Below are 27,906 nucleotides of genomic sequence, written 5' to 3'. Positions count from 1 at the left end.
CTAAAATATTTTTTTTGCTAAGGCCAATTCATAAACTATTAACAGAAAACCCATAATATTTAACTATAAAAAAGTTCTCATGCAACTCTAAACCCATCAAAACCTTTCACAACTGCAACAGAGCTGCTGTGGGAGGACTAGTCTGACGCTGTCAAGTTTCACAACTAAAAGGTATCTGGTCTCAGTGCGTGTGGAGTGACGTGGCAGCGAGGCACCGGCACTACATATTAACACAGGTGTGCTCAGGTCAGGCCGGCACAGACCAGGCTTTCCTGGTGGTCAGCCCTGGAGAACAGCCAGCCAGGTCTGTGTGTGCGTATGTGCGTGCTGCTCTCTGCTCAGACCTACGTTAGCTGATTAATGCGGTCTCACTCTGCTGTGTGTGTGAGTGTGTGTGTGTGTGTGAGTGAGTGAGTGTGTGTGTGTGTGTGCGTGCTGCTCTCTGCTCAGGCTCCACTCTGGTTAACGAGAACTCAGACGCACCTTTCTCTACCTTCTGCAGATGAATGACCAAGAGCTGTAGGGTTAGCACGGTTGTGTCAGAGTTACAAGCAGTTGGCGTGGGTTTGGGGTTTTGGGTAAAGTACGTACCAGTTGTCCACTGGGCAGACGTGCTGGTTGTACAGAGCCATTGCATACCTGAAAGAATGAAGGACAGTTAGCTTAAAGATCAGCCATCTTTAAAAAAGGTTCAACATCATAACTGACTTTTTCTCAGGCACAACCGGAAGAGAGAAAAGAAGGGTGACCAGAAACCGTTACTGGTGGTTTCGTGGTCACAGAGAGAAGGGAACATGTTCAACTGATTTTCCACCTGCGGATGAACTCTCAGAAGAGGGTGAAGGAGGGGGTAGGTGTTCAACATGACTGTACGGTCTCCATGACAGACCTCACTAAGGCTATGTGAGGTGGAAAGGGAATGTGGAAACATTGTTTGAAGCGTAGGTCTTGGTAGTGAGCAAGGCCTGTTAGCCTGGGACATTTGGTGCACTTTCCTCCCAGGGATGAACGTGGTGGGTACTGCCCCTACGTACGACCACAGCACAGAAAAGTAACACCTCACTTGAGGCTTCCCATTGAGTCATGTGTTTTCTAGGCCAAGGGTGTTATTGGAACCCAGCATCTACCTGGAAGTGACTATCTACCTACAGTGCACCTGCCCATGATGATATATATATAGATTATATAGCTCTAGTGCTAATTAATAGAGTGCAGTATTTATGCTCTAGACTCAGGAGTTGGGAGATTTCTGGCACGCCAGTCGTTCGTGATGACCCTGGATATTCCCGTCAATGTGGCCTTGCACCACAGATCAAGTAACACCTCGATGTGGCACATGGGCACTGTGCTTTGCACTGCCGCCTCACAGCAGAAGGTCCTGGGTTCGATTCCCACATGGAACGCTGTTGGCAACGGGGGGCGTGTTCTCCCCAGGCCTGTCTGTGTGCTCAGGTGGGGTATCTCCCGGGCCGGTCTGTGCTCAGGTGGGGTATCTCCGGGGCCTGTCTGTGCTCAGGTGGGGTATCTCCCAGGCCTGTCTGTGTGCTCAGGTGGGGTATCTCCCTGGCCGGTCTGTGCTCAGGTGGGGTATCTCCCGGGCCTGTCTGTGCTCAGGTGGGGTATCTCCCTGGCCGGTCTGTGCTCAGGTGGGGTATCTCCAGGGCCGGTCTGTGCTCAGGTGGGGTATCTCCAGGGCCTGTCTGTGCTCAGGTGGGGTATCTCTAAGGCCTGTCTGTGCTCAGGTGGGGTATCTCCAGGGCCTGTCTGTGCTCAGGTGGGGTATCTCTAAGGCCTGTCTGTGCTCAGGTGGGGTATCTCCAGCCCCGTCTGTGCTCAGGTGGGGTATCTCCCAGGCCTGTCTGTGCTCAGGTGGGGTATCTCCCAGGCCTGTCTGTGCTCAGGTGGGGTATCTCCCGGGCCTGTCTGTGCTCAGGTGGGGTATCTCCCGGGCCTGTCTGTGCTCAGGTGGGGTATCTCCAGGCCTGTCTGTGCTCAGGTGGGGTATCTCTGTGCTCAGGTGGGGTATCTCTGTGCTCAGGTGGGGTATCTCCCGGGCCTGTCTGTGCTCAGGTGGGGTATCTCTAAGGCCTGTCTGTGCTCAGGTGGGGTATCTCCGGGGCTGTCTGTGCTCAGGTGGGGTATCTCCGGGGCTGTCTGTGCTCAGGTGGGGTATCTCCCAGGCATGTCTGTGCTCAGGTGGGGTATCTCCCGGGCCTGTCTGTGCTCAGGTGGGGTATCTCCCAGGCCCGTCTGTGCTCAGGTGGGTTGTGTGTGTTGTCTGCAGGTTCTCCCCGTGCTCACATGGATTTCCTCCACAAAGAACCCCAATATAAAAACATGGCGTACAGATCTCTCTCCTCTGTCCTGTCCCTGAACAAGGCACGGGCATGAGCACTTCAAACGGGCCCCCAGGCGCCACTGATAAGGGCCACCTGGCTGCCCCTGGAGGATGCAGAGAACACATTTCTCTGGCACGCGCACGCGTTTGTCAATAAAGCTGTACGACGATGAATAAACACTCTTTCTCAGGCTACGCCGAGGTGAGTTTGCTCTCGCTGAGATCCTGGTCAGCTGACGACCTCAGCGAAAGCTCTTGCCCCGGAGCCAGAAGAACAGGCTGGTCTGGTCACAGTGTTCTACCTCGTTTACTCAATGGAGGTCGTTGCCCAGCCAGGATCCCCAGCAGAGTCAATGACCAGAGGGGCACTAGCACCAACCAACCCCTTACATAAGGACAGACCAGTAGCCACAGGGACACACGAGACAGGGCGAGGGGAAGAGAATGGGAGTTAAACACTGCAGTTGCCATTGAGAGGGGAGACATCCTCTCCGTACCATCAGTCGACGCACACACTCTTCATTTTGTGTATGTAGACCTAATATCTGATGTTGCGCTGAGGTCAGTCACTGGCCAAACAGCAATTAAGAATGTTTTGTCTCTCTCACACACAGACTCTCTCTCTCTCTCACACACACAGTCTCTCTCACACAGTCACTCACACACACACTCACAGTCTCTCTCACAGACACACACACAGTCACTCACACACACACACACACACACACCCACACACCCACACACACACACACACACACACACACACACACACAAATAGATCACCTGAGCCCCACATCTCCTGATAAACAAACACTTCACCATCTGCCTCTGATGCCACGGCAACCCTGAATACTCATCACTTCTGGAGACAACGGGAGAGGGATGGAGGGAGAGACATGAACGGAGAGAGACATGAACAGAGAGACATGAACAGAGACATGAACAGAGAGAGACATGAACAGAGAGACATGAACAGAGACATGTACGAAGAGACATGAACAGAGAGAGACATGACTCACATTGAATACTGTGTGAGTTCCAGTAAACTGAAGCCTTAATCCAATGACACTATCATGAAAGGGACATAAAAACTAAATCCAACTAGCCAAATCATGTGTTGGCCTACTTCTATTAAGCAGAGGTTTGACTGTGTTCATGTGTGTTGTGTTTAAGTGTGTTGTGTTTGTGTGTTGTGTTTATGTGTGTAGTGTTTAAGTGTGTTGTGTTTATGTGTGTTGTGTTTAAGTGTGTTGTGTTTATGTGTGTTGTGTTCATGTGTGTTGTGTTTGTGTGTTGTGTTTGTGTTTATGTGTGTTGTGTTTAAGTGTGTTGTGTTTATGTGTGTTGTGTTTAAGTGTGTTGTTTAAGTGTGTTGTGTTTATGTGTGTTGTGTTTAAGTGTGTCGTGTTTAAGTGTGTTGTGTTTATGTGTGTTGTGTTCATGTGTGTTGTGTTCATGTGTGTTGTGTTCATGTGTGTTGTGTTTATGTGTGTTGTGTTTAAGTGTGTTGTGTTTGTGTGTTGTGTTTGTGTGTTGTGTTCATGTGTGTTGTGTTCATGTGTGTTGTGTTTATGTGTGTTGTGTTTAAGTGTGTTGTGTTTAAGTGTGTTGTGTTTGTGTGTTGTGTTTATGTGTTGTGTTTATGTTTGTTGTGTTTAAGTGTGTTGTGTTGATGTGTGTTGTGTTTATGTGTTTATGTGTGTTGTGTTTATGTGTGTATTGCTGTTATATTACCTTCCTCACAACTGCCTCAGCCTTTGATAAAACACCATGTGGCTGTCATAGTAACCAGATGGCAGGCCTGCTGCATTTACACTGGCCTCTTACATAACACACACACACACACACACACACACACACACACACACACAAACACACACACACGCACGTGCGCACATGCACACACCTAGGTGTAGGTGCATGCTGGCAGAGACGGAGTGGAACATGTCTGCCAGGTGCTGTAGACTAAGCCCATGTCCTCCCTCAGGAATCCAGACCCAGGAAAAACACTAAAAGAACCTCTTTCTTTCTTTCCTTCTTTCTTTCTTTCTTTCTCTCCCCTCACCCTCTTCTTCTCTCTGGCTCCTAGACAGTCTTTCCTCACCCAGCCAGGATGGGCCTCAATGTGGAGAAAACACACAGCAGAGACAGACCAACATGGTTCCCTTGAAACACAATAGATACATTCAGCTCAGATAAGTCACACCTCACTGGCAAACTTTTTTCCTCAGAGCCATTTTGTGTACTCAAGTGAGTTTTAGTTAAACTAACACCAAATTTGGCTTGAGGGCATACTGTAAATAAAGTGTGCTTTCTTACTCTAAATAAAGTGTGCTTTCTTACTCTAAATAAAGTGTGCTTTCTTAGCAGCTGTATGGACTTAAACCAGCGCCATCTATGCTTGGACTAGAATAAATAATAATAGGTCTGTTAACATTCGCAGGGCTCTGCCAAGGTTGAGCTGTGGTCAGCTGTAATTGCATGTCTGGAAACAGCATATAGTAAAGGAACAGGCCACGTTTTCCTATTTAAGATTCAGTGGTGAGGACTTTTAGAAAACATTACCATGGAAACGTCTAGAATTTGTACACCCCCCCCCTATCCCCCCAAAAAAACACACACAAAAGAACAACATGTCAAAGCTGACCAGATGCATCTCTCATCTCTGTGGCCCAACCAAGCGAACATGTGGATATTATAGTTGCAGTTTGGTTTAAAAATAAAGAAAGAAAAGAAAAAGAAAAAAAGGCCTGTTTGTAGCTCACTCACTCTTGTTTAGACTAGGCTACACTTCATCCTGAACAATGGTCCAACTAAATAACTGAACACTTGAACATAACTAGGCTCCATGCAGACATTCAAAGGTTTTGTAGGCAGATATTTACACGGACAGCTACAACAACAGTGGATTTGTCTTGAGCATGGATCAATATCTGGGAACTACGCTGGCCTTTGAAAAACCTTTACCAAACTCAAAAGGTCAGTGGATGAATACGCGCGAGACGCCAGGGTGGACATGGTCGTCCTCGGCTTCTGACTAGCTCTTTCATTCACGGTGTGGGCGGGGCTCTCCCGGCTGTCGTTTGAAACCCCTGAATAAGCAATCTGACTACCCCCGGCCCCAAAGCTTGCCCACCTTCCTCCCATCCCCTTGCAGTGTGTGTGTGTGTGTGTGTGTGTGTATGCGTGCGCGCGGGGGTTACATAATAAAACGTGTCCTTCCACATTCCGCCCCCCAGGAAGGAGACCCTGGACTGACTACGACCCCTGGGCGCCACAGGTCAATGCCACAGGAAGGAAATGGGTGCGAGGAATCCGACGGCCACGCCTTACCTCCTCAACTTCCTAGGACGTTCTCCCTCTCCCAGTCCTCCTGACCTCCACTCCAGATTAGACAGGCCTGTCCTGAGGAGGAATATTCAGCTCATCCTCCCATGGTCTCTCTCCATCTGTCTACACAGACCGTCCACCACCCTCCAGCTCCCTAGAGCCGTCCACCACCACACAAACTGCGTGCGCGGCAGGTAAATCATCCATTACCGTCTCTCCTTCAAACAACCGTCCCTCGCGCTCCACCTCCCCTGATCCCACACACCTGGCTCCCTCTTGATCTCTCGCAGAGAAAGTGGTCTGGTTCTTGTGACATGAACAGAGCACGTCTCAAGTTGACCTGGTTATAAAGACATCAGCGCCTTATCACAATGATCTATCGACTAGGTGGCCGAGGAGGTGACACACACACACACACAGTCTTTCTGTTAATCACACTGTCAGCAGAGAGAAGATCGCTTATCCACAGCCTTCCTGGGGACTGTTAATCCACACTGCTATTACCATGGCTCCTAGGAATTCAGGCTAACTATGCAAGTGGTTCACACTCAGACTTTCTCCAGAAGAGCCCTGAAATGACAGATTTTTGTTAAAAGAAGCTTATGATATAGGCGCTCCGATACCAGCTATGCCGTGATAGTCAAGGTTTGTTTGTCATTAAACATGCATTTATCCATAATGCACACTATGCAGAGACATAGTAACATCTCATTTGGCTAACCAATGTTAGTCTATTAAATGTAGCAAAAATACAAATACGAAGTAGCCTGCAAAATTTCGAAATCACCAAGTCTTGCACGCACAGCAGAAAAAACGACTGCCTCTCAATAAGGAATAAGTGGACCCATTTCTCAAAGGTGTCGTGCAGGCAGCACGACCTCGTCTGCAGCTCACGAGACACTCACACAACCCATATTCCAGTGAGACACTCACACAACCCATATTCCAGTGAGACACTCACACAACCCATATTCCAGTGAGACACTCACACAACCCATATTCCAGCTCTACGAGACACTCACACAACCCATATCCCAGCTCTAGAGACACTCACACAACCCATATTCCAGCTCTAGAGACACTCACACAACCCATATTCCAGCTCTAGAGACACTCACACAACCCATATCCCAGTGAGACACTCACACAACCCATATTCCAGCTCCAGAGACACTCACACAACCCATATTCCAGCTCTAGAGACACTCACACAACCCATATTCCAGCTCTAGAGACACTCACACAACCCATATTCCAGCTCTAGAGACACTCACACAACCCATATTCCAGCTCTAGAGACACTCACACAACCCATATCCCAGTGAGACACTCACACAACCCATATTCCAGCTCTAGAGACACTCACACAACCCATGTTCCAGCTCTAGAGACACTCACACAACCCATATTCCAGCTCTAGAGACACTCACACAACCCATATCCCAGTGAGACACTCACACAACCCATATTCCAGCTCTAGAGACACTCACACAACCCATATTCCAGCTCTAGAGACACTCACACAACCCATATCCCAGCTCTAGAGACACTCACACAACCCAGCAGCTCTAGAGACACTCACACAACCCAGCAGCTCTAGACACTCACACAACCCAGCAGCTCTAGACACTCACACAACCCATATTCCAGCTCTAGAGACACTCACACAACCCATATCCCAGTGAGACACTCACACAACCCATATTCCAGTGATGGTCAAAGCTGGGAGGCTGACAGGTAATATCATCCAAAGCGACATCTCCGACCCTTAGTCCTCTTTGCAGCACCACCTTCGGAAAACAGCCCTCTTCTTCTCTCTCCTCGACTAGGCACGCTTTTCCCGGTCATGTACACGCATTTATTTCCTTCAGGCTGAAATCTGGGTTCTTCTCCACGTTTCCATGCTTGTTGTTCTGGCGGATGGAGGGAGACTCGTCTGTAGGAGGATGAAGAATGAATGAATGAATGGTCACAGCATCACCAGCATGGTAGGGTCATTAGTGATTATCAGACTGAAATCATGTGTTAATTAACCACCGCTACTTTGCCAATGGTTAACAAACAAAGGTCTATTATAAATCAAAGATTGAATAAACTCCACTTAACGTTAACGTTTAGCTAGTTACGTTAACTGGCTGAATCAAGATCTGTAGCCTATGATCTGGCTTAGTGAAAGAGCTTGACCCACCGGCTAACAGAACTAAAACGGCTGTAAAGGTTTGTAAGTGCAAGCTTATCCTCATTGTATCTCACCAGTAGTAGTCTAGGCTCACCCAGCAGGAGTCTAGGAAGGCTGCCCAAACTCAGAAGTTGTCAAGTTGTTTCGCTCCCACCTTTCGTCCACCTCGCGTTTCCGTGCCACTAACACGTCTGTCTGTCTGTCTGTCCGTCCGTCCGTCCGTCCGTCTGTCTGTCTGTCTGTCTGTCTGTCTGTCCGTCTGTCCGTCTGTCCGTCCGTCCGTCCGTCTGTCCGTCTGTCCGTCTGTCCGTCTGTCTGTCCGTCTGTCTGTCTGTCTGTCCGTCTCCAGATGGACACACACGGGACGGGAGATGCTCTCGGTAATGATTAGCTAGTGCTAGCTACTTCTAGCCAAATGTTCTAGACGGCGGTTATCAGGTCAATTGTATCTAGCAACCCGTGATCTAATTTCTTTTTCTTTTCGATTGAAACAGCTGGACTGCTGGAAGTGTTTGTGGTCCCTCCGCCGTGGCCAGGCAGAGGCAGCTCCTCCAGTCCTCCAGCTGTTCCTTCAGCTCCTCCCCCGGCTGGGACACTGGGTACACTTGATGTGGTACACTCAGGCGGGCCGGATGGGTGGACGTTGGACAAATATTATATAGAGAATAATGCAACAGCGATATTTGGTAGTTGCACAATTTAAAATGTATATTTTTTCATTTAATGTGCGAACTATAGCCTACAAGGTCCTCAATCAAGGGCACCTACTATGGCACATCCCTCTCCCACCCTGCCCGACACAAAAACGATCAATCCCCCACCTGGAAATCTGGAGACAGTTGTATTCATCCATATCATCAGAACAGACGAATGGGAATGGCAACTCACAAAGTTTTATCGTAAGAATTCTTCAACCCACTCACAGCACAGTTTTTGTAGTATAGGCCTAGTATCGCTACTTGGCTTCGCAACTAATGGAACAAAAAGCACGTGGGGTTATAAATGTGTTTTTACTGCCATCTAGTGCTTTTTATCTGTATTGCCAATATGTGTAGTCGTAAACAGTCATAGTTGCATGCTGGTTAGAACCGCTCAATTAGAGACATATGAGGCTGTTTGTTTGTTGGCAGGCATTTATTATTCAGTTAAAATTGTAATAATATTTAAGCACACTTATACATATAAGCAGCATGTATACGTATACATGGTAATAAGAGAAATCAAATAAAGAAAGGAGAACTGTGAAATCATCTATGAATCATCTCCAAACTCTCCCCTGTCCCTCCTTGTAATAAGAGCCTTTCTCTCACAACTGACATTGCTCTTAAAAAAAATGCATACGCGACAAATTACTAGAACTACAATAAGTACTGTAGCCTACTACACAACTGTGTCTGGTCCACCTCAGCTCAGACACACCCTCGCTCAGACATGTCTCTGTTTGCTTCCTGTTTCACCCTATAGTCTCACACTGGAGCCAAAGCCCCACACACTGAAGGCAGGGTAGACAGGCTGAGTAAACGCAGTCTGGACTCTGTGGAGCAGGTTCATGCTCTCGGACACGCTGTAAAACGCCAGGATACCGGCCCTGTGGTCCAGATACACGCCAATTCTGGAAGATCTCGGCACTGCTACGTCTGTGCTGTTATTATCGTGTACAAACGAGTATTTGGAATCTGAACAATACAGGCTCCAGGATAAGTTGTTCCAGCCCAGGCTGCAGTCATTGCTGTTCCCCTTGCGCTTGATTTCCCGGTAGGCTACAGCGATGTCCATCTCTGTCCCCCTCCAGTCCACCTCCCAGTAGCTGCGACTCCCAGACAGGCCCTCCTTGCACAGCACCTAGAATGTGGAATAGATTTAAATAACATCGTTTTCCTTTGGTAAAATCAGATGAGGTGTTATTCCCAGCAAACACACAACGTCAGGGAGACGTTCAGATCATGTCTTAATAACGTCCGTCGGTCCAGAACCCCATTTGTACGTCTGCTGGACCCCCTCAATATTCAAACGTCTGGCTTGAACCCCTCTAAGACGTCTGTGGACGTGCAGAACGGGTTCAATATCTGAACGTCTAAAAATACTTTCATTTTGGCATCTAAAAGACGTCTTTTAGACGCGTCTTTGCTCAGTGGGTTGATACTTATCAGAGCAACACATTGCCAAACATGTCGGCAGCTTGTTATGATACCCCTGGTGATGCCTCACCTGCTGCCAGTGGTTGAACCTGTCAGGATGGCTCGGGTAGTTCCTGGGCTCATTGACCACCTTGGCCATACTGCCCCCTTCTGACAGTTGAATGTTTGGATGGACACTGTTGGAATCCAAGGTCAGTTGAACTGAGTCTGAACAGAGGGAGACATGTAATTAAATGTAATTAAGTAATCTGCCATGGATTGTAAATGTATGTGTTTGTGATACACAACAGTCCATATCAACATGTTGACAAACTGCACTCTTGAGATATTAGTTGATCATGTCACAGCTAAGTACTCAATGGATCCCTATGGGCATATAAAATATCCTCCAAAAAACACCCAAAACTCTTGTTTTCAAAGAGTAATATCTCAAGAGTGCACAGTTTGTCGAAATGTTGATATAGACCATTATATATGATAGGATAACCTAATAGCAGACCTTATACTGTTTAATACCAAACTAGTCCTTTAAATAATCGGCTGTGGATGTTTCAGAATGCTTGAGAGTTCTGTGTACTTTATGTTTGAGAAGCGATGATGGAAATTAGTTACCCTAAACACTTCTCATTATCACACAGAGTGGCTGAGTTTCAAAATGTGTCTCATGAAAATGCTTGTCCTGGTATTCTCCACAGCTGGCTGGGAGCTGCAACAGCTACTGTACATATTAATTTGTTCAGATACTTCTCAATTGTTCGATGGCTTTCACACATTTAACCAAACCTGTTCTGCCAGCTCTGCCTCCCTGACGCATTATTCAGATGTGTTCAGGTTCATTCATACTTATGACGTGGAGGAGGAAACACCGTATTCCCTGAATGAACCTGGTAGTGAGAGGCCTACACATATGCCGAGGATAAAACTGGAGGAAAAATCTCACACTTCATGAAGTCTTCTCTTGTCCTTGGTTCAAGTGGTTGCAGAATGTGGACCTCTTTTACTGTGGAGAGACAGACCAAGAAAGCCCACTGGCTAAGATCATTCAAACAAGCCTCCTAACTTATATGGTGACTCCACAAACCGCAAGGCATTTAAACCTTTAACATACAGGAATTGTGTCCAAGCCACTGACCTGCTTCAGTGATTTTGTTGACTTCTACCTTGCTGACCTCCTCCACCTGCACTTTCAACGCAGCGATTGCTTTCTTGGCCGTATCGAAGGAGTAGTAAGGGGCCACGCTGACACTGTTCAGGTCTTCGTACCCGGAGGGACCGGACAGAGACTGCCAGCCCTAGTGGTAGAGGGTAAATGAGAGAGACACACAGTGTTGGAGGCGTACTTGTTTCTAATGCAACACAGTGCAATGCAACTTTAACGTAACGTTATGACAACAACTCGAATTTGTGTGGTCGCATCTGATCAAAGTCAACTTATTTGCGCCCGATTCTCACTTAGCACCCTGTATTTAGTGTAGAGCGGCTGTTTGTGGGGCGGCTGTGGCTCAGTTGGTAGAGAGGGTTGTTCAATGATCGAAGGGTCAGCGGTTCGAATCCCAACTCCGACTGTCCACATGTCGAAGTGTCCTTGAGCAAGACACCTAACCCCAAATTGCTCCCAATGAGCAGGATAGCACCTTGCATGGCAGCTACCGCCATTGGTGTGTGAGTGTGTGTGAATGGGTGAATGAGAGGCCACTGTAAAGCGCTTTGAGTGCCGCTGAGGTGGAAAAGCGCTATATAAGTGCAGTCCAGTTACCATTTACCATTGAGAGCAGACAGACAGACAGACCTGTAGGAAGTGTATGTGGTCGTCGGTGTGCGAAAGCTTCTCCAGGTCTGTGTGTTTCTTCCTCAGCAGAGTGATCTCCTCCTCCAGGCGGTCCAGCAGGCCCTCGGCCTGGGCGACGGTGGCCTTCTCCTGGGCCCTGACCTGCTCCTTCACCTCGTGGTACCTCCTCTCTACGGAGCGCAGCAGCTCGGTGAAGATGCGCTCGTTCTCGTCCACCGCCGTCTGGGCAGAGTGCTGTCGCGTGAGAATATCAGAGAATAACAGAGTTCCGTCATGCGAGAATATATATGTCATCAAGGGGCGAAAGGGGAATGATTGGTGGGGGGGGGGGCAGCTTGGATGGGGCCCAGAAAACCAACCGTCACTAAATTCAAGTACCTCAAGGCTCATCTGCTGTCCTGATGGATGGTACAGGTTTAAGAACTACTGATGGTACAGGTCATACTCTTGTCTGCATTGTGTTCGACCCATGTTAAAGGAGTAGTAAAGGGAAAATGCATGTTTAGCCCTGTTACTAATGATCATATACAATGGTTCAGATCAAAACGTTGACAAAACTAGCACTTTTGAGAAAGTCTGATAATTGCTCTACCACCGTTTTGGTCATACAATGTTGTGGGTGGGAACCTTGAAAAATCATTCAAAAACATGTTAAACTCTCAATTTCAAAGACAAGAAACTCACCGAGGTGTTAGTTGGCGTTCTGACATATAATTTGCCATAAAGTAAGATTCTAGTTCACCTGGAAAGGCTTTTTTGAATATTTAGCATAGAACTATTTAGTCGCAGCACATACGTGTGTAAACGTCTGCAAACTAGGTAGCCTAGCAACATAAACAATAACAATAGCTACCGTAAGTAGTTCTGCTTCCTGAATCCCCTCTGCAGATTGATCTACACATCTACAACGGTCGCTTCAATACAAGTCAATGGATTTCATAAAATGATCAATAAAACCCTACAGGATTCATACTTTGCGGCAAATTTGATGTCAGAACACCAACTGACACAAATTACCCCCTCGGTGAGCTTCTTGTCTTTGAAATCGAGAGTTTAACATGTTTTTAAATGATTTTTCAAGGTTCCCACCCACATCCATTGTATGACCTAAACGGTGGTAGAGCAATTATCAGACTTTCTCAAAAGTGCTAGTTTTGTCAACGTTTTGATCTGAACCATTGTATATGATCATAAGTAACCTTAAAACAGGGCTTAACATGCATTTTCCCTTTACTACTCCTTTAAGGGCTTGCCCAGGGCGGGATTCGAACCCATACTCCACAAGTTCTCCTGCTGGTGAGGCGGACACTCTGACAGTTGCGCCTATAGGGACGTCCCTCTTGAAGGGTCTGTCAGCACGCCGTTGCGGGGTGAGTTTCACCAGCTACTCTCACGTTTCACTCGGTTACACTCATCCCTCTATACTCACTCCGCACCGCTGGGCATCTGGGTCACGGCACCAATGTAACCATCGTACTCTCGTCTGCGTTGTGTTCAACAGTTCGACCCATGTTAAGTGTGACAGTTTCACCAACTACTCCACGTTTCGCTCGGTTGCAACAGGCTTAAGAACTACAGATGGCAAGGTACAGGTTTGAGAACTACAAAAACACACACCTTAACAGACTCCACCGCCTGTCTCAGACCTTCCCTCTTCTTCACCCGCTCGTCGATCCTCTGCTGAGACCTGTTCAGAGTTGAGCCCAGCTGTTTCTGCAGACGGAGGGTTGACATGGTCAACTAGGAGCCCAAGGGGGCAATGTGTTTTTTTTTATATAAGTTTAAATGGCCTTACCTGCTTCTCAGTCCTCTCTGTCGCAGCCGAGACAGTATCATGATGCTTGTGTTCGTCCATCATGCACAGGACACACACAGATGTCTGATCCGTGCGGCAGAAGACCTCCAGCAGCTTGTCGTGCTGGGCACAGATCTTCTCCCTCATCTGGCCGGTGGCGGTCACCAGCTTGTGCTTCATCAGGGCTGGGTACTCATAGTGAGACTGGAGGTGGATCTCGCAGTAGGACGCCAGACAGAGTAGGCAGGACTTCACAGCCTTCTGCTTTCTGGCGGTACAGAAATCACACAGAACATCTCCAGGCTTGGTCTGGCCCTTGGGCAGAGTGTGGGAAACAGACCTTCGGGATTTCAGAGTGCTGTGCTTGTCCAGGTCCAGGGTGCTGGGGTGAGACATGTCCGCCGGCTCCGTGGGGACAGAAGGGAGCTCTGTAGTGGTCTGCAGGTGAAGTGGCGGAGAGCTCCAGAGGTAAACAAGTATCCCAGAGTAGAAGATCCACAGGTTAAAGAATAAGGAGGTTCAGGTGAACTAGTGAAGAGCAGGTTAAGGGATCCACACCTGGGCAGAGAGTGTGAGAGCGAAATGAAACTGGGGATTGTGTGTGAGAGAGAGAGAATGTCGGCTATGAGGATGGTTTCTGGACCAAACCAGTATTACTGGTCGGCTGTTTAAAAGGGGGTGTGGCTCAACACAGATGCTGTCTTTAACCAAGAGGTAGGTAAGGACAAAGGAATGTACAGTATGGCTGGAGGTTTAAAGAAAGAAAAAGATTAACAAAATATGACATTAGCCTATAACGTTCAGCTGTAAATGCACCTGTTTATCTTTCCCCCTATGCTTGTATTGATCGATTTCAAATGTGTGTATTTTTAATGGATATGGTTAAGATAGTGAAATACAGATTTTACATATAAGGAGCCAGCAGCTACACAGCTGTTTTAGTCAATAGAGCCTGAAATTCTTAATCCTAAGATTTGACCCCCGTGTTGGGCGCGGCTAAGCATTTAATTGTAGGCTACATCATGTAGATATGACAAATAAACCACACAAACTAAAATGAGGAACAGGAACCATTTAAACACGAAGGATCATTGTGACACATAACCACATCTCCAAAATGTATTGATTGTCCCACTACTCAGGCATTCATTCATAACACATCAGTAAGCAAAATTATCTCTCTCCTGTGGACTATTGTTCTCTTGCACGCTACAATTGGAGGTATGTGCACTAAGGTACACTGTGGATTTATTTTCAAGTTTACTGTAAAATTGCAAAATGTAAAATAGTTTTACCTAGAGTTGTTGATATTGACACAGCGAGTCTCGTTGTTGCTCTTCATAACCAAGTTGTCTTGTTTCAGGTGATTCACAAATCCCACTTCTCATGCAGAGCAAGAAATCTCAACTGCATAACAGCCATCGATGCCAAGACAGTAACCCTAGACTTCAGCTTTAATTACCTTACGTCTTTAAATCAGTCATCCCTGAGTTACCTAATTTGCGGGTTCTTGATCTCACAAGGTAGGTCCTACAGTACTTTTCAAGCAATTCTTAGTCTGTTATGATGAAATACTGTTGTTTTTAAGATATAGCAGCTAATTATTATTACCCTTATTAACCATCACATTGCTAATGACACTTTCCACAATGTTTGGAATATATCCACTTTAATTCTAACTGGAAACCCTATTGGACACTTAGAAATGAAAGCCTTTAACTGCCTGTATCAACTGCAAAGGCTTGTTTTTGCAGATACGGTACTTTTCACCATTGATGGCCTCCATATGAATCATTTGACCAAGTTACAGGAGTTGAATGCTGGGACCAATCCTCTCTCCTCCATGTCCATCTCATCCACTGCCACCAACTTCATGAACTTCAGGATACTGGACCTTCACGCTAATAACATTTCTGTCATCACAGCAGACCAAACACCTGTCCTAAGGTGTATGAGGAGCAACATTACAATTATACTGTCCAGAAATCCAGTACTGCACAGTACACCCAGGGGCCGTTCGTAACATGAACTTAGAAGAGCCACATCTGCGGGGTGCTTCTGCTTCAGTTAATGCAAGCGTGTGGTCTGGGAGGCCTCACTGGCCGCAGTGTTAGGAGGCTGGTTATTGGACAGTACTGCTCCCAGTCATCTGCAGGTGTTACGGTGTATGACTATCGTTTGGATGGACTGTGCTTGGTAGATTTCCAAGAAATATTCTACTTTCAAACAGAGAAGCTTATGGGCAAAATACCTGTGTTCCAGTGTATGTCAAATGCCACAAAAATCCCACTTCCACATGTCAATGTGAGGGTCATGGAGGGAGTCCAACTAAACAGAATAAAGAGCTCAGCCTGATAGGGGGTAAATTATCCAGCGTACCTGACCGGCAAAAACCCTGATGACAGAACAACCTAAAGGAAGAGAGACCCGGCCCGGAGGAAGCCCGGGGCCCTCGTCTGGAGCCAGGCCCAGACGGAGGGCCCGCATGCGAGCGCCTGGTGGCCGGGCTTACCAAGGAGCCCGGCCGGGCCCAGCCCGAATAAGCAACGTGGAAGCACCATCTCCTCCTCCATCGTCCCGTGGACCCACCACCCGCGGGAGGAATTGTCGGGGTCGGGTGCGCTGCCAACTAGGTGGCGGTGAAGGCGGGGGACACCGACGGACCGGACCTGGGCGGCAAAGGCTGGCTCTGGGGACATGGAACGTGACCTCGCTGGGGGGGAAGGAGCCGGAGCTAGTGAGGGAGGTGGAGCGATACCAATTACACCTGGTGGGGCTAACCTCCACGCACAGCACCGGCGCCGGAACCAAACTCCTGGATAGGGGTTGGACCCTGTTCTTCTCCGGAGTTGCTCACGGTATGAGGCGTAAGGCAGGTGTGGCTATACTAGCTAGCCCCCAGCTGAGCGCCTCTGTGCTGGAGTTCACCCCAGTGGACGAGAGGGTCGCCTCCCTGCGCCTTAGGACTGTGGGGGGGGGGACTCTGACTGTGGTTTGTGCTTATGCACCGAACAGCAGTTCAGAGTACTCAGCCTTCCTGCAGACCCTGAGTGGAGTCCTTTTGGGGGCTCCTGCAGGGGACTCCAGTGTCCTACTGGGGGACTTCAATGCACACGTAGGCAATGATGGAGAAACTTGGAGGGGCGTGATTGGGAGGCATGGCCACCACGATCTGAACCCGAGTGGTGTTTTGTTGTTGGACTTCTGTGCTAGTCACGGTTTGGCCATAACAAACACCATGTTCGAACACAAGGATGCCCACAAGTACACCTGGCATCAGAACACCTTAGGCCGAAGGTCGATGATCGATTTCGTTATCGTATCATCTGATCTGAGGCCATGCGTTTTGGACACTCGGGTAAAGAGAGGGGCAGAGCTGTCCACTGATCACCACCTGGTGGTGAGCTGGTTTCGATGGCGGGGGAAACTTCTGGACAGACCTGGAAAACCCAAGCGTGTAGTGAGGGTGAACTGGGAACGTCTGGAGGAAGAGCCTGTCCGGAGAGATTTCAATTGCCACCTCCGGCGGAGCTTCTCAGGCATCCCTGTGGAGGTTGGGGACATCGAGCATGAGTGGTCGGTGTTCAAAGCCTCCATTGCTGAAGCTGCGGCTGGGAGCTGTGGCCTGAGGGCCATAGGTACCTCAAGGGGCGGTAACCCTCGGACACCGTGGTGGACAGCGGTGGTGAGGGAAGCCGTCCGACTGAAGAAGGAGGCCTTCCGGGTTATGTTAGCCCGGGAGACCCCAGAAACAGTTGCAGGGTATCGACTGGCCCGGAGGGCTGCGGCTTCGGCCGTGACCAAGGCAAAGCAGCGGGTGTGGGAGGAGTTCGGAGAAACCATGGAGAAGGACTTTCGGTCGGCACCAAAGTGTTTCTGGAAGACCATCAGACACCTCAGGAAGGGAAAGCGGGGGACCATCCAAGCTGTATACAGCAAGGAGGGGACACTGCTGACCTCAACTGAGGAGGTTGTTGAGCGTTGGAAGGAGCACTTTGAGGAACTCCTGAACCCGACTAATCCACCCTCTACGATCGAGGCAGAGCCGGAAGATGATGGGGGGTCGTCAATGTCCTTGGAGGAGGTCACTGAGGTAGTCAAACAACTCCACAGTGGCAGAGCCCCAGGGACTGATGAGATCCGTCCAGAAATGCTGAAGGCGCTGGGTGTAGAGGGGCTGTCTTGGTTGACACGCCTCTGTAACATTGCGTGGAAGTCTGGGTCAGTGCCGAAGGAGTGGCAGACTGGGGTGGTGGTCCCAATATTCAAAAAAGGGGACCAGAGGGTGTGTGCGAATTATAGAGGCATCACATTACTCAGCCTCCCAGGGAAAGTTTACTCCAAGGTGCTGGAAAGGAGGGTCCGGCCGATAGTCGAACCTCAGATCGAAGAGGAACAATGCGGATTTCGTCCTGGTCGTGGAACTACCGACCAGCTCTTCACTCTCGCAAGGATCTTGGAGGGGGCTTGGGAGTTTGCCCAACCTGTCTACATGTGTTTTGTGGACTTGGAGAAGGCTTACGACCGGGTCCCCCGAGAGGTCTTGTGGAGGGTTATGCGGGAGTATGGGGTGAGGGGGTCCCTACTTGGGGCCATCCAATCCCTGTATACCCAGAGCGAGAGCTGTGTCCGGTTCCTCGGCAGTAAGTCGTCTTCCTTTCCGGTAGGTGTTGGCCTCCGCCAGGGCTGCGCTTTGTCACCAATCCTGTTTGTGATTTTCATGGACAGGATATCGAGGCGTAGCCGGGCGGAGGTGGGTTTGCAGTTCGGTGAGCTGGGGATCACGTCACTGCTTTTTGCAGATGATGTGGTCCTGATGGCATCAGCTGCCTGCGGCCTCCAGCACTCTCTGGATAGATTCGCAACTGAGTGTGAAGCGGCTGGGATGAGAATAAGCACTTCTAAATCTGAGGCCATGGTTCTCAGCAGGAAACCGGTGGCCTGTCCGCTCCGAGTAGGAAATGAGTCCTTACCCCAAGTGAAGGAGTTCAAGTATCTGGGGGTCTTGTTCACGAGTGAGGGAACCATGGAGAGGGAGTTTGGCCGGAGAATCGGAGCAGCTGGTGCGGTTCTGCAGTCGCTTTACCGCACTGTTGTGACGAAAAGAGAGCTGAGCCAAAAGGCAAAGCTCTCGATCTACCGGTCTATCTTCGTCCCCACCCTCACCTATGGTCATGAAGGATGGGTCATGACCGAAAGAACGAGATCACGGATACAAGCGGCCGAAATGAGTTTTCTCCGGAGGGTGGCTGGGGTCTCCCTGAGAGATCGGGTGAGAAGTTCAGTCATCCGGGAGAGACTCGGAGTAGAGCCGCTGCTCCTTTGCGTCGAAAGGAGCCAGTTGAGGTGGTTCGGGCATCTAGTGAGGATGCCTCCTGGGCGCCTCCCTAGGGAGGTGTTCCAGGCGTGTCCGGCTGGGAGGAGGCCGCGGGGTAGACCCAGGACTAGGTGGCGGGACTACATCTCCGCACTGGCCTGTGAGCGGCTAAAGATTCCCCAGGCAGAGCTGGTTGATGCTGCTAGGGAAAGGGATGTCTGGGGCCCCCTGCTGGAGCTGCTGCCTCCGCTACCCGACCCTGGATAAGCGGATGAAGATGATGATGATGATGATGATGACCTGACCGGCAGCTCTCTCATCAACACTCTTGAGCGCCTCAGTCACAGACGATGCATTCCCTGTGTCTTTGTAAATGGATTTGAAGACACACCGTTGCTCTGGTATGTAGATCTGTAATATACATTATACATATACATAAATGGGCAGGACAGTTAAACGGGGGACATGAGGAGAGGAAATCTCTTGAGTTTTGTACATTCATACAGCTCCAAGTAAGCAGTATTTGTAATTACACAGAAGAGAGACAGGATCGTACAGTAACAATTAGTGTAAAATACAATTCAGGATAATTTTCCACAAAAACATCGTCCTCCAAATCCTGCCTTTTAGCCAACATCTACGTTTATGCTCATTTGAAATGTATGTTGTCTATTTCCGTTTATTCAGAATCAGAAATTGTTTATTGCCATGTAGTTTTGGGCTGGTCTATAGGAGACAACATTGGACAGGGTGCAGGGAGACGGGACAGTGCAAAGAGCAAGTACAAAATATTAATGCAAAATAAGATAAAAACAGTATTCAAAATGTAGTGCGGTCAGTGTATATACAGTGAGTGTGCAAAGTGCAATGTGTATGTGAGTGTGTGCATGCAGTGTGTGTGACGTGATATGTGAATGCGGTGCGTCCTATGTCCAGTACATTCCGCGGTCATGTGCAAGTATTTGGGAGTCATGGGTGGGCGAGGGTGGAGAGGGATCAGAGGGGGACACGGGCCTCATTGATGAGGCTGCTGGCCGTGGGGCGTGGCGTGAGGTCTTGACCCTGATGGACCGCAGCCTCCTGCCAGAGGGGAGTGGAATGAAGAGACTGTGGTCGGGGTGGGAGGGGTCTGCCGCAATCTTCCTGGCCCACTTCAGGGCCCTGTAGTCGGGACTGGAGGGAAGGCAGGTTGCAACCGATCACCTTCTCGGCAGAGCGATTGACCCGCTGCCGTTTGGCCCTGTCTTTGGCTGTAGAGGTGGAGTACCAGATGGTGATGGAGGAGGTGAGGATGGACTCGATGGAGGTGTAGAAGAGTACCAACATTGTCTTTGGTAGGCTGAATTTCTTCAGCTGCCTCAGGAACTGAACTTTTGGCCAAATTAACGAATTAAAAAAGTTATTATTATTAGCCTATGATTATGATTATTATTTTACATTTGCATCTACTCAACAGTAGCCTATAGCTATAGTGCCTCGAAATGATAGATTATGCACTGCTGGCTGGTAACATGTGTGGGTCCATTTGACTGAAAAAGATAGAACAGATGCCCAGTCAGGTCACCTTTATCGTTGCCACTCTATTGTTCTGAGGACATTTCAATTATAATTTGTATGAAGTTAGTTTAGATTGCTGGCGATTTAGGCGTTGGCACTTACTGTTAGAATGAGTAGGCCATCAGCTTTTCAATAGAGTGCTGAAGGAGGAGAGGTCATTCACACTTGGGTACCGGCGCACATTAGCCTACGTATTGTCTGGCTTAAGTGGTCGTAGTCAAAGTCAATCCATCCTAATTTTAAGAACACATGCATTAGGCTAAATCACACACATTTAGGAAAAGTTGTGGAGGCTTGATTCTTGCATTTTTGGTTTTGGAGAAAGCATAGGCTACATTAATGTGTGCTTTTGGTAGTTCTATGCTGGTGGAGCTGCTCAGAGGCTGAAAATGAAATTTGATGAAGAATCCTCCCCCAGCTCTGGTGCAACGGTGTGATTGGAGAGTAGCATATAGGCCGGTCCGTCCCTCGCTACTCATGCAGTCCAAGTCCTACCATTCAGCACTATAGGTGATCTGTGCAAAAGTGGCTTTTCAACCCAAGTCAAAACAGAGGTACAGGTTGGACACTGAGCAGTCTACCTCTGTCATCCCTCTGTGCTTGTTCACAGCTATTACTCCTGCACTGTAAAACAAGTGCATGGTTTTGCAAGATGAGTGTCAATGTAGGACCATTTGGCTTACTTTCTAATTTGACAACAAAGCACTCCAATTAGGCCTAGACTAGCCTACTGGACTCTCTGGTAGCCTAGCCTAGTGGAGGACATTCAGAACATACAACAGAGAGGGAGAGGGAGAGAGAGAGAGAGAGAGAGAGAGAGAGAGAGAGAGAGAGAGAGAGTGTGTGTGTGTGTGTGGCAATGTATTCATACACATGGTAATGTCTTATAGTGGTGGCTAGCTGAAGAAGAAGCATCTCCTCCGCGCCAGTAGATGGCAGCAGTACTGGTTCTGCTAGTGAAATAGCTGCAGCGCTCCAATCACCGTTGGCGCCAGAAGCTCCGTGGCTCAGCTCTACAGAAAGAGCCAGGGAAGACCTCCGCAGCTCAGTCCCACGCAAGCGAGCTAGCAGCTAGGAGCTATCATAGTGCACAGCCTATAAACTGCTTTTCGTCACCCTACAAACCCGAAGACAAAGAGGTGGGTCTAGTCACTTAGTCCAGCGAAACGACCGACTGATTGTCACTTTTATCCATCGCTTTGAGTTGGTATAGCCGCAGATCTTCAGATTAACGTGAGCTAGGTTATTATTTTGCGAAAGTTTTATTTTATTTAGAGCTGGCTAATAACTTATTTTTTGCTCGTTAATTTGGCCAAAAGTTTTACTATTTTATATCCTGCTTTGATTACTTTCTTGCTTATTCGGTGAGTACTTAGCTCAGTTATGGTGAAACCCTTGACCGGGCTGGAGAGGACGGCTAGTCGAGCTAGCTAGCCGGGTTAGCTTGCTAGTTAGCTTGCCATCATGGCTAGGTAGCGAGCTAGGGCGGGTGCTAGCTAGCCATGCTAACCATGCTAACCCTGTAGCTTTAAGAGAGGCCACCATCTAATGTGGGTTGGAAATAATCTCGTGGAATGCTGCCCGTTCTGGGATCAGTTATAAGCGTAGGAGACAAGCCCGGGAACCGCCACACGTTCATTATCGTTATTATTTCTATCTGTTTGATTAATTCAGGAACATTTCGCAGTACTTTGTCATGCATTGTTGCTTATATAAGAGGGGGGTCTTCTTTCCCGGGTTTTCCTCTCCTCCCCGCCTGGCCCGGGTTAGCCATCTTTGTTTGAGGCAGTTTGATCGGATTAGGACCCAAACGACTCACTGATGATCTTCTCCAAACCGGTGAATGTATGGAGACAACGCAACGATCAGGTTTACACTCTGGTGTTGCTTTGACTGTAATAATAATGGTTGAATGCTGCATTTTGTAGCCAGTTAGCTTAATTCTGATTGCGTCCAGAAGGGCGGAAGCTAACGTGAGCTAACCTCCTAGCAGCCATCTTATGCTCCTGCTAGCAGCTAACCTCCTAGCAGCCATCTTATGCTCTGGCTAGCAGCTAACCTCCTAGCAGCCATCTTATGCTCTGCTAGCAGCTAACCTCCTAGCAGCCATCTTATGCTCCTGCTAGCAGCTAACCTCCTAGCAGCCATCTTATGCTCTGGCTAGCAGCTAACCTCCTAGCAGCCATCTTATGCTCTGGTTAGCAGCTAACCTCCTAGCAGCCATCTTATGCTCTGGTTAGCAGCTAACCTCCTAGCAGCCATCTTATGCTCTGCTAGCGGGGAGGTGCTGTTGAGGCACAAGATGGTGAATTTCCGCGTTCGTATGTATCTTCAAACCCGGAGCCAAAACAGGGCGAGTCGTTAAGTGTTTAACTTTTCTAAGTAATTAAATATGATTATCGACTAACTTTGCTAACTCTCTAACCTTAGTTGCAGGGAGAGAAGCTAGTTAGCCATCTTTAGAGCTAGTTAGCCATCTTTAGCTGACCAATCCAGCCCACATTAGCAGCTAGAGCAGCTATCCGCGGTGGTAACTTGTTTTCCTACCCTAGCCAGCTAACTAGCGGGCTAATGCTCCACATCTGGAGCCAGGATGGACATGTTGAGCTAACCCCGTGAATACGAGAATATATTCACACATTAGAGAGCGGATTTGCAGATTATAACTCGCTTGATGCCATAATCCTCTGTGTGTTTCTCATTGTGTTCAGTCTCAGTTTGCAGAGTCACGATGTTTCTCCATCTCGTAACGTTACAGGTGCAGGTCTCGGGTTAGACCTGAATGCTGGCTAGCGAACTTAGCAAAACCAACATTTAGCGTGCTATATAGCTTGCTAGGTAGCAAATTGCACCGCTAACCTTGCTAACGAATCCCAGCTGGATGATTTATCATAGTTTAATGTGTAAAGTCACATCGTTAACACCTTCTCTGGTTCAAGAGGCTCAGGCGCCCTTAGTCTTTTAACGAGCTGCACCGCGGATGCATGAATACACGGACGTCCTGGTGCATTGAGAAAGGTCTGGTGTATTCATGCAGGTTTAACATCCCATGGCTAGTTAGCCTCAATTTATGGTTAGCTGGTGGACTGGCTAGTTAGCTTGCTAATAACAACAACAATAACAACAGGTGTCATAAGTAACATTATGGCTACGTTTGTTTCTAATCATAGATTGAGCTAGTAGGTAGATGCATTTTAAAAGTACTCTTTTGTCTGGATATTAATCGTTTGAAAGTCATTTGCTACCTCAGCCAATGCGTTCATCCAGATCTTTACCTTGTGCTCCCTCACAGGACTTTGATTGCTGATTGGGTCCATCACTGCAAACTACAACGCAGACTGAAGCAGAGCTCTCCCTCCACCCCCACCCACGATTCCCCCTCAAAGTCACCGTCCGGCAGTAAAACGGAGGTCGTGGGGCTGGAGTGTGTTCTCATGGCCGAGTCAGAGACTGAGTGTGACACTCCCGGCCTGGACACACTGGGGTCGGAGTGTGTCATAGCCCATAGCCAGGTCGACCTTCACTATGCAGCAGAGACCGAGATCATGACCGAGGAGAAGCGCGGTCTGGAGCTGGAGATCCACGGGTCCGAGCTGGCCAAGATCCAGGGGCTGGGCCCAGAGCTTGGGGCCGTGGCCTGCGTCGACGCCATTGTGGCAGAGACGGACCATGACTACACCAAGGCAGACCACGCTGACATGCAGTGTTATACGGCGGACATGAAGAGCGGGCCCGACGAGGTCCTCCTGGGCGAGGTGCTGCTGAAGGAGTCCGAGCACGAATTGAAGGTGGAGTCCGACCACGGCGGCGAGCTGACCGTGGAGTCTGAGAACGGCGTGGTCATACACGAGGCCCACGGCCTGCAGTGCAACGAGTGCGGCGAGATATTCGGCAGCATGGCCGACCTCCACCAGCACTTTGAGATCCACAAGGACCTCAACCCTTACATATGTGTCCACTGTGGGGAGAGCTTCGCTGTGGAGGCCAGTCTCAAGCAGCACATGAAGATCCACATGAAAGAGAAGGCCTACGTCCCCACCGGCGTGGAGATGGTGGGCAAGGGCGTCATCGACGCCTTCAACCTCAAGTCCCACCAGATGATCCACTCCTCTGAGAAGCCCCATAGGTGCTCGGAGTGCGGCAAGAGCTTCGCAGCGGCCATCACTCTCAGAGAGCATATGAAGATGCACTCCGAGGACAAGCCCTACAAGTGCACCCAGTGCAGGAAGAGCTTTGTCCGCAGACGGCATCTTAAAAAGCACCAGGAGCTCCACGCCAGAGAGAAGCCCTTCACCTGTGTCCAGTGCGGTAAAGGCTTCACCACGGCCTCCAACCTGAAGCAGCACCAGAAGACCCACGCTGGGGCGGACAAGCCCCACCGCTGCACGCAGTGCGGGAAGTGTTTCGCCGCCGCCACCACCCTGAGGGAGCACCAGAGAATCCACTCCGGGGACAAGCCCTACAAGTGCAACCAGTGCCGGAAGAGCTTCGTCCGCAAGCGCCACCTGAAGAAGCACCAGCAGGTCCACGCCGGGGGGAAGCCCTACACCTGCGCCCAGTGCGACAAGGGCTTCAACCACTCCTCCTCGCTGTCCCGCCACCACAAGACCCACCAGGAGTCGCGCATGTACTCCTCCCCTCCCTCCGGCAAGGCGGCCTTCTACGGGTCCCCCACCATGAAGCAGCGGATCCAGCAGAGCCCCGGGGACAAACCCTACACCTGCCACCACTGCGACAAGGGCTTCAATCATTCCTCCTCCCTGTCCCGCCACCAAAGAGTCCACTCCGAGGGGAAGAGCTACACCTGCGCCCACTGCGGGAAGAGATTCAATCACTCCTCTTCTCTGTCCCGGCATCAGAGAGTCCACGTGGAGGAGAAGCAGCAGCAGCAGCATCACCAGCAGGAGCCAGAGTATAGCCCCGTTCCCTCGCCAAAGGCTTTCTCCAACACCACCATCCTCAAACAGCGCATCATGGGCAACGAAAAGCCCTACAGATGTTCTCAGTGTGGCAAAGGCTTCAACCATTCTTCCTCCCTCTCCAGGCACCATAGGATTCACATAGATCAGTGAGCTGACCCAGCCCCCCTCCAAAAAAATGATTTCCCCTTCCCAGACACACAACACACACACACACACACACCCATAATCAAGGAGTCAGTGAGTTTGTCTGTCCGTGTGGTGCAGTCAAAACAAGTGGACAATGCTCTGTAAGTTCTGGCTCAAACTGAAGGACTTAACTCTTAACTCGCAGCTGTTGTGGTTGGTTGGTTGACAAGATCCCAGGACTCCTGATCAGTTGGTTTGAATAAATGGGTATTCTCATTAATGTGATTGTGCTTAACTCGCTCCAGAGCCTCTTTGGTCGCTTTTAAAAATGTGATTTGATAATCTCTAGATGAAAAAAAAAAATGTTCCCTGAAAATGCATTCTCCCCCCCCCTATCTCTTCCCAGAATCTGATTATAAGGATTCAGTTCATGTATGTTGCTGGCACAAGGGGGGATTTGTAATTCAATGTTACAAATATAAATAATGTCAAGTAACTGAGTTACTAAGATATAACCTAATCTTGCTTTTTTTGAGGTCATGTCCTCTGGGCTACTGATGCAAATGGCGATCAAGGAAATTCACAATGTCTTGATCAAACAAATTTTGCCATTTACCCATTGTAATGTTTTCACCCGATCTCACCATCTGTATCTTATATGAAGCAAAGAAATCCTATGTAAATAATTGATTTTCTTTTTTATATATATATGTATAGGTGGCTAGTGTGCTGTTTTGTTCCAGATATCCATTTTTGATAGTAAGTTCCATTTAGTCTCCTCCCGTTTAGCTTCCAAGAGTTTTAGTTTTGTGTTACCAGGAGCTACCAGGAAACATTGCATGTGCTCTCTCAGGCTGTGGGTCCAGGCTTGTGCTCATCAGGTTAAACGCGTGTGTGCTTCAGCCCTGCCGAACAGACGGCACCGAGAGCAATGCTGGATCAACCCCTGGGGGTGTGACGAGATGCACACGGAAGTGAGGAGCAGAGTATGCCTAGAAAATAAAACTGGTAGCATTATTTCAGGTTGACTTGCGTCCTGATTGTTTCCGACTCATTTTCCCCTACTCAAGCACCAAATGTATATTACTGAAATGTGACACAAATGTTAAAAAGAATTTTCTTGCTATTGCTTTGGAGACTAATTCAAATAGCAGTGTATAGAGTATAGATAACCAGACTCCGCTCACATTTGACAGTTAATAGGTTGTGTATACTTACAAGATGTGACCGGGGAATGGCTTGGTTTTACTGAGAGCACCCTTGTTTGAGTTTTCAGATTTACCATGGGCTTGTGCTCCATTTACTGTTCTATGTAAAATATCTTTTAAAACGTGTTTTTTTTTTTTTTAGATATGGTTTGGGTCATTTGAAAGGGAACGTGGGATGGATTGTTTTTATGGGAGTGAACATTATTTTGAGCAATATTTCTCATTTTTGGAGAACAATTCTTCACACTTCAAACCGTAGTGTAGGCTTATTCCTTGTGTTAGATAGGTGCCTTATTGCATGCTGTGTAAAAATGTACGCCAAGCTGTTATTGGAAAATAAAGGTTTTGGCAACTTAGGTTTACTTTGTATTCATACTAACCGACCCCATCATTTCCTATTCTTATTTTTGAGCTTGTATCTATTCTCACTCTTGCCATCATTTGTCTTTTTTTCCCATCTTATTTGATTGGCCTCATTGTAGATTTTGTAGAGGGTGAATTAAGAAGAAAAGAAAGTAGCAATGTCATGGATCCATATAGGCTTCTAAAGGCCCAACCTTGTATCATCTCTCCCAGGTCTGACTGGCACACATATGGATTAATAAAGATTGTTGACTGTCGGCCTGTGTCCTCTCCTGTCTGATTACAATCAGAAACGGGTTTATTGCCAGATATGGTTTTCACAGGTATGGTCTGATGGTGCATAATTATAAAAAAAGTATAAGGATGGGACAGTGCAAAATACAAGTGGCAAATACAATTCAATACAATCATATATACAGTGCAATCTACAATAATGTACACAAATAATAGTGTCACTTGAGGGTCCCTGGCTTTGTACCTAGATGTTCTTGATTTACTCAATGTCCACACGGAGGCGCACTTGCTCTACCATCTTGCTCAACAGCGTGATACGACAGATTGCGTTTCTGTCTTTGTCCACGAGGGGGCACCCCTCACTGCTTTTGTTTTACGTTTACATTTTGGCTAAAGTTAAACTATTCAGTACAGGACTCAGGCCGCGTACGTGTGCTCCATTAATCATGGTTTAATAAAGTACTCCTAGTTTGAGATACTGATTGAGTACTTTGTGGGAAGAAAACAGTGTGCAGTGTCTGAGAAACTATTATAACCAGGTCAATAGTATCTAGAAGAGCCACATATTAGTAATGACCGGTGAATCCGAATAACCAAGCTATGTCAGCTA

At 48.3% G+C, this 27,906-nt stretch overlaps 3 protein-coding genes across 3 annotated transcripts in view; 1 reads left to right on the top strand and 2 right to left on the bottom strand.

Moving 5' to 3' along the window:
- The window catches only part of LOC311325906 (transmembrane protein 150A), a 22,934-nt gene extending 14,602 nt beyond the window's left edge, over positions 1-8,332 (bottom strand). The window contains exons 1-3 of the mRNA XM_084458723.1: positions 7,922-8,332; positions 7,363-7,604; positions 592-639 (exon numbers count right to left, since the gene is read on the bottom strand). Of these exons, the coding sequence (XP_084314849.1) occupies positions 592-639; positions 7,363-7,427 (113 nt within the window). The 5' untranslated portion in view covers positions 7,428-7,604; positions 7,922-8,332. The remainder of the gene's footprint in view (positions 1-591; positions 640-7,362; positions 7,605-7,921) is intronic.
- A 973-nt stretch (positions 8,333-9,305) lies between these two features.
- Positions 9,306-13,965, bottom strand: ftr14l (finTRIM family, member 14-like; the record flags this gene model as incomplete). Its single annotated transcript, XM_084458722.1, has 6 exons — positions 9,306-9,689; positions 10,056-10,192; positions 11,118-11,277; positions 11,775-12,008; positions 13,392-13,487; positions 13,570-13,965. 6 exons carry the CDS (start codon positions 13,963-13,965, stop codon positions 9,306-9,308), a joined length of 1,407 nt encoding a protein of 468 aa, XP_084314848.1.
- A 7,544-nt stretch (positions 13,966-21,509) lies between these two features.
- Positions 21,510-27,191, top strand: LOC311326095 (uncharacterized protein). Its single transcript, XM_084458934.1, has 2 exons — positions 21,510-21,582; positions 23,736-27,191. The coding sequence occupies exon 2, from the start codon at positions 23,878-23,880 to the stop codon at positions 25,513-25,515; it is 1,638 nt and encodes a 545-aa protein (XP_084315060.1). The 5' UTR covers positions 21,510-21,582; positions 23,736-23,877; the 3' UTR covers positions 25,516-27,191.
- Positions 27,192-27,906: the final 715 nt, after the last annotated feature.

This window comes from Borostomias antarcticus (genome assembly GCF_949987555.1).
Source record: "Borostomias antarcticus genome assembly, chromosome: 25".
Lineage (NCBI taxonomy): Eukaryota > Metazoa > Chordata > Actinopteri > Stomiiformes > Stomiidae > Borostomias > Borostomias antarcticus.
This window is presented reverse-complemented; position numbering and strand designations above follow the sequence as displayed.